The sequence below is a fragment of the Myripristis murdjan genome, chromosome 13, assembly GCF_902150065.1.
Source record: "Myripristis murdjan chromosome 13, fMyrMur1.1, whole genome shotgun sequence".
In the NCBI taxonomy this organism is placed as follows: Eukaryota; Metazoa; Chordata; class Actinopteri; order Holocentriformes; family Holocentridae; genus Myripristis; species Myripristis murdjan.
This window is the reverse complement of record NC_043992.1, coordinates 30,743,439-30,750,640: the sequence shown is the minus strand read 5'-3', so window position 1 is coordinate 30,750,640 and position 7,202 is coordinate 30,743,439. Positions and strand designations below refer to the sequence as shown.

At 40.3% G+C, this 7,202-nt stretch overlaps 1 protein-coding gene across 1 annotated transcript; it reads left to right on the top strand.

Annotated features, from left to right (window-relative positions):
• Window positions 1-417: 417 nt before the first annotated feature.
• LOC115370405 (succinate receptor 1-like) lies at window positions 418-3,849 on the top strand. The gene is made up of 3 exons (XM_030067418.1): window positions 418-445; window positions 2,505-2,599; window positions 2,861-3,849. Exons 2-3 carry the CDS (start codon window positions 2,597-2,599, stop codon window positions 3,809-3,811), a joined length of 954 nt encoding a protein of 317 aa, XP_029923278.1. The 5' UTR covers window positions 418-445; window positions 2,505-2,596; the 3' UTR covers window positions 3,812-3,849.
• Window positions 3,850-7,202: the final 3,353 nt, after the last annotated feature.

Genomic DNA, 7,202 nt, shown 5'->3' with positions numbered 1-7,202 from the left:
CTTCGGTGAGTTAAGGTGAAATTAACTGAGATAAAAATTCAGTTTTTGGTGTTATACATAATATACAAAAGACCAAAATAAGGGTGTAATCCTGTTTTTTTTTTATGTTAGCTATACAGTGTATTTGCTACACAGGGTTCCTAAAGGGTGACAATTGGTATTTTTTTTTTTTCATCTCCATGTTAAATAGAGATGGCAAACTCTTTTTTTTTTTTTTCATTTCTTTTTTTTCTTTTTTCTTTTTTGGTTGCTTCACCCATCTGTGAAATATCGATAAGAAACTTCTTTTTTCCGTGTGGTTGTGAGAAACAGAAATTTATTTCTCACATTACTCCCAGCTGCTGTCATCTTCTTTTTCCACGGTGTGATTTAGTTCTTCAGACTGTGTTTAATACAGCAGTTGGTCATCTGAATTCACGGAATAGAACTGAGAATACCTTTCTTGGTAAGTTAAGATTTGTTTCTCGTCATTAAGACAAGCACAGCTTTGACTTGTTTTTTTAACAAAATTTCAACAACTACAACAGTAACACGCAACAGAGGAACCGTGTCTTCATTTTATTTGTTTGTTTGTATTTTCATTTTCTGATATTTTTGAACATGTGGCTTCATGCATGATGGAATGTACAACATCAGTATGTTTTCCCCCTTGCGTGTCCAGCCCAGTGTTTCTCATGATCGCTGCACGGGTGGGAGGCAGGATGGGATGATTGAAAGTTGATGACACATAATGAGAGAATGAGTGGAAAATATGGAGGGGGGTGCTCTTAATGAAGCAACTGACAGTACATGAAGAATTTTTTTTTTTTTTTAAATGGTAAAACTATATCACTTTATGATGACAAACTGTATTTTTGTGTCTGTGTGACGTTTAAATGTCATTGTACTGTAAATCACAAGATCATGTTTACAGGTTTATTGGTCAGTAAATCAGTAATTACAAGGGAAAGTACAATTTCACAGTATTTTCCATTCTCGAAATTATTGCAGCCCTCCCTCCCCCACCACTCACTTGTCTCCAAACGTATCATAACGTGAACAGGAAAAAAAAAATGTTATGTACCATAGACATGGGACAAAATGGTGTAAGTTAGGATTTGTCATTAGTTTCAGAACATGATACGTGCTGTCATCAGGTGGATTTGCAGAGCAGCAGGTCATTTCTCCCAAAAATGTGTTGGTTTTTTTTTTGTTTTTTTTTTGTATCATTGTCTTGATTGTTCAATGAAAAAATTTCAGCAAGTCCTCCAACCCAAACGATCATATAGGCCATTTGTTCCAACCCTCTAATACGACCCAAAGGACCGTTCCCTGAGCGAGCGAGCTAACGGAAATTAGCTCACTAGCCACTAAAAATACTGGTTATGGCCTGGAAAAGGTTATTGTCAAATTTAGCAAAAGGTTTGCTGAGCTCAGCTGAGTGGAAGACATGTTGACTGAAGCTCCACCGGCCTCCTTATGGAGATGTTGTGACGCCACAGTGTTGTCATTTACTGGACCACTAGAGGTCGCTGACCTTGTAACCATAACTACAGGTTGTAATAAGCTGCTAAACAAACGTCTGGGGTCTCTAAAGTTTTCATGGCACAGAGAACCAAGCCTCCAGAAATGTCGCCTACACAGCCAACATCCAAAATGACTTGTGATAATTACTTAATCAGTTGGCTTCTTTTTCTCTTTTTAGTGCCTTGATTTTGAGTCTTGCTGGCACGTCATGCATTCAGCTCAGTTGCCATCTCTGTCTGCTTACACTGACTGATGGGTTACAGTTTTTTTCAATCGCTTTTTTTTTTTCAATCGCCAGTATAATGAAACTGGGATCCACTTTGTCATCATCTTCACCTCCAAACCACAGCAGAAGTTTTCTGTTGCAAATGTGTTCATACCTTTTCATTGGATTCACACGTTTCACGCTCTTTTGCTCTTTTGTATTGTCTTTTTTTGTGATATACTGAGTAATTTTAAAACAAAAGACTTCCTCTATTAATTAAGCAAATGCAAAAATCTAAAGAGGCAGTCATACATTTGTTATTGTTTTTTTATTTAAAAGGGTCACAAGCCAAAAACGTAGACTTCTAGTGTTCTGGTGTGTTTAAATAACTTTTAATGTTTTGTTCTTCCTACTGATGGACATTGAAGTGAACAGTTTCCTATAGCCTATAAATGGAACATACATTTCTAATAATATAACATTTTGTTTTCCATTTTGCGCCATAATAGTGTTACATAATAGTGCTCTTGGCTCAGGAAGCTGCAGCCCAAGGGTATAAATTTTCCATCATCACTGTTGACATTAAATAACTGAATATGTAAATACACACAAAACATGGAGGTATACAGTGATATTAGGTGCCTTATTCATTTTTATAGGCTTGTAATATATGCAAATGGTGCTCATAGTGCGTATGTGTTCTTAGGGTGAGTGGACTGATCATTGTTAGTTTTTCCAGCCCCATCTAATAAGCTACACCTGCACCCTCACCATCCAGTGCTGCTGTTTTCAGTCAACAGGCAGCTTCTTCAGCTGATGCGGGTCGCCATAAGATCAGAAACCTTTCCGTTTCATCGCTACTAGCAACTACTACCACATGACAGCATGGTAAGACTTCCTCTAACATCTAGATTATTTATGCTATACTTTGGTTAGAAATGAACATAAAACACAATTATGTTTTAATGTTATTCTGATTGTAGTGAAACGCTAGTATTCACAGTGTTACAAAAGAATTTGAAGTTGCTGAACTTGACAGCTTGAGGGCAAAAGATTTTTCTTACTTTTACTACTCACATCCCCCTCATCCCACTCTTCTTTTCTCTTCTCCTGTCTCTGTCCTGTCCTCCTACCCTGCCTCCTCTCTAGGCATTCAACTGCACAGAGCTCGATGACGTCCTGGAGAAGTACTACCTCTCACCGTTGTATGGAATCGAGTTCTGCCTCGGTTTCCCTGGCAACCTGTTGGTTGTTCTTGGTTACGTGTTTTGCTTGCCTGCATGGCAAAGCATCAACATTTACCTATTCAGCCTGTCCGTGTCTGACCTCATCTTCCTCTGCACGCTGCCACGCCTCTCTTATCTGTATGCAAATGGCCAATTAGAAACAAGCCCCGTCACCTGTATTGCCAACCGCTATCTCCTGCATGTCAATCTCTACTGCTCCATCCTCCTCATGGTCTGGGTCAGCATGGATCGCTTCCTGCTCATCAGACATCCAACACGCAACCACTTCCTGCTCAGACCACGGGTGGCCATGGTGGTGACGGGGCTGAGCTGGCTCGCAGTCAACATACAAATAATTCCGATGATAGTGCTGATGTTTCACGACCTGGAGAGAGCAAATGGGAGTCACTGCAAGGATTTTGCCAGCCTGAAAGGGGACATCGATCCGATGGGCTACAGCATGGGGCTAACCTTGACTGGCTACATTCTCCCTCTGCTTGGCCTTTGTCTCTTCTCCTACAAAATAGCACAACTCCTATGTGCCCAAGAAAAGGCTCTGGAGCGCAGGACCTCCTCTTACAAGAGGCCTCTCAGGGTTGTTAGAGCAGCAGCCGTCATGTTCCTGGTCCTCTACACTCCCTACCATTTGATGAGGAATGTCAGAATAGTGTCTCGGCAGGCCTGGGCGATGGTGGAGCTCTGCCCCAAAATGTACATAGAGGGGCTGTACATCTTGACCCGACCAGTCGCCTTCTTGCACAGCGTTATCAACCCAGTCTTTTACTTCCTCATGGGTGACCATTTCAGAGAACTTCTACTTGCTAAATTCAGAGAGCTGATAAGGAAGACAGGAAGGCTGAGAGAGTCAGCATGATATCACAAAAAAATGCCTGTACATGTACGAAAAGACACACATGCACATATTTACCCGCATAAATGGATCAGCTGTGCCTTTACATATTGCATTCCAGTTTTCAAGTTATCCATTTCTTTACTTTTGTTGTGTGTTGTATTTGTTTAATTCAAAGTTGCATTTGAAAAGGCAAAATGTATCGGGATACTTTTACAAAAATGTCACCAAATGTCCAGTATTAACAGCTTAACATGAGATCTTTGGTGTTTGCAGAATGTAATCGTTACTGTTATCAATGATGTGAACTACCAGTACTCGTGATGATATCCACACGTATAGCATATATATTATAAGTTCAATAAACATTAATAAAGACAAGAAATGATATTCTCAACATCACATGTGACTTTGACTCATCGACCTAATAGGTAACAGTTTAGTCTCATATGTACACGATATTTAAAATGTGAAGGTCAGGGGCTTTTTATTAATTTCTCACTTTTTAATAAAACAGAAAGAAGGATCTGTAAGCCTTTCTCCTCTGTCTGCCTCTCTTTCTCAGTCTGTCTCTCACTATTATGATTCATTATTATGAATGACTTTTCACATTAAAATTAATTTTTGAGCCTAGCAATAAAGCATGGTATATAAAATTACACAAAATTAAATTAAATTGAATTAGATTAAACAATTCGGTCAGTTCAAAGGAGAGGACATAATACGCACAATATCATCTGATATTATTATCAGTGCACTTTTATTTGTCATTGCATAGCATCGCATAGATTGCGACATGGAAAACTTAAAGCGTTGAAAAAAGGAAAGGTTCATGATAATGCTTAGGGATGCTTAGTAAATTCTGCAGTAATGACTATAAATGCGCTCGAGCCCTCAGTATGTGGCGTTCCCTCCTAAGTCCTCTCCAAATACTAGTACAGCTTTGCTTTAACTTCTACCTGACCCGGTAGCATGAATTTATTATGTATTTCTTGGTGCCTTTGTAAAAGACGAGGTGATTTTGTATTTGAGCGTTTCTGAGAACTGCTTTGTTTTTTCTGCCGCTTCTCACCGCGGTTCTCCACATCCTGGCCATCTGCATGTTTTGAGTAAAAATTTTCTACAACAACTCAAACACTGGTTTAAGTGCGTGTAAGGCAAGTTTGTTTTCCTTCACACTTATTAATAGGGGATGCTAATGCCACGCTGAAATTGGACAAGGAAAACAAAATGAGATCATCTGATCCGCTTCGTCTTTGTTTCTCATGGATTTAACTGCTCCCAGCTTGCCGAGTTCCTCTTTCAGCACCTTCTGACCTTGAATTTCATTGCTGTTGTGACCTTTTCAACTGAATCAACAGCCGTCACCGAGATTTGAAGTGAAGCTCTTTCGTGCTTTCCTAAAAAGGGTTGTTGTTCTGTTCCCTGAGTGGTGTCAGGACTTCAGGGAAATCAACTGGGAGACTCACATGGGTGACGGACAAGTAAAATATTTGATAAGGGAAGGTTTTTGTGACTCTATCCAGACAGGGTTTGGTAGAGAGGAGCACAACATGTGTAAATCCAGTGGGATGTTGTCATTGTGTGTGTGTGTGTGTGTGTGTGTGTGTGTGTGTGTGTGTGTGTGTGTGTGTGTGTTTACAATGTATGGGCGTGTGAACCCACCCCCCACCCCTCCTTTCACACACACACACACACACAAACACCATGATCGCCATCCATGTCCTTTCCTGGTTTCTCATACAGGTTGTTTTATTCTATTTATTATTTCTTATTTATTTGGTATTTGGAGTATTGAAACACTGACCCATTGGGAAGAAACAGTAATGAAAAACACATGCACTTTTCCTTCCCTGCTGCACCCCATCGATCATTCTTGACCTGGGTCTTCAACATATTTCTCTCCATACCCTGGCAAAATTTCATATTTGTGTTATGTGGAAAATACTGACTCGGGCTCCTGTTTTGACACTTGAAACCCCCTTAGATAAAGTTCATCGTTCTTAAAGTTGCAGTCATCTCAATGTCCTGGCTCCTTCATGGAGTACTGCCAGTGGCCCAACGTGCTCAGTAATGCCCTGCACAGACACACACACACACTTATAAACAACCTAATATTCATTGGGCTGTGGGGCAACCAGTGCTCCAGTGTTTTCTTTTAACCATGACTGATCATATTAAATACTCTATCAGTTCATTTGCCTTGGCGTCTATTGTTTTCTGGGAATCGGTTGAGAGAGGAAGTGTTTGCTGTGTTGTTTTCTAATCAAAGCCAGAGGAGACTGTTTCAGATAGAGCTGATAAAGCAGCAGGACAGCACATTTTGTGATAATACACAGCACATTTATCAGGACACAAGACAAGTTGTTGTCCTGGGTGCAATGAGGATTCATAGTGAGGTCAAAGTTTAACTGAGTCATGTGTGTCTCTGCAGGTTTATGACATAAGCCTCCAGACACAGGTGCAGGACTATGACAGGTAGCAGCATAATCACTGTAGCTACCTTCTCTTGCTTTTGGGGTGATTCACCAGTGTTTTGTTGTGTTAGGCCCAAAACACCTCAAGAAGACTCAAACAGTTTCTAACAAAACTGCAAGGTTGTTGCTGGCACAAAGCTACCTCAGCGCTTCTTCTAAGCACGCAGGCCCTTTTTTATGCCAGCTTAGTCTTACAGCGTAAGTGCTATGATATAATATTATATGCTGTCACATTGGGAATATAATTTAATAAGGTAACTGAGTCAAATGAGGCAACAAGGGTAATATGCAGAGGAGCCTATGATTAGGATGATGATTGTTGGCAAAGTTGTTGTCGTGATATAAACTCCATGAAAAGTTTTAATATTACATCATTTCTTGTAATGGAACAACTGTGATCAACATTATTCTGGAACTTGGCATCAATAATAAAGAATAAATCTATCTGGCCCGGTGGCGGCTACAAGTCTGCCTAATTTGCATTCAAACTGCCCATGAAAATGACCGTGCTTTATTTCCAAGCCATTGGTCCGTTGGTGCAGTAAACCCAACGGAAAACACTGTTTCTGCAAAGTGCATATGTGACTGAGCTATGTGTGTGTGTTTGCGTGTGTGTGTGTGTGCGTGCTTACTCATGTGCACATTCCTGAGTGTGCACTCAACAAGTTAAACCATTTCTGCACATGCTATTCTGTATGTAGGTGTAATCCTTTCAAAAGCACCATACATTGTGAATGGAGGAGGAATTGTCTGTCTTAATCCATTTCACGTTGCTCTTATTATCCCTTCACAGAATTAGAGGAATTCGGGAACAGTGCCACCGTTTCATGTAGGATCTAGCTTTCATGTGCAGAGGGAAAAACGGAGGCATACACACATACATGCACAGACGCACACACAAGTAGATACTGCTCCCAACTCTGTCTGTAAGAGCGGCA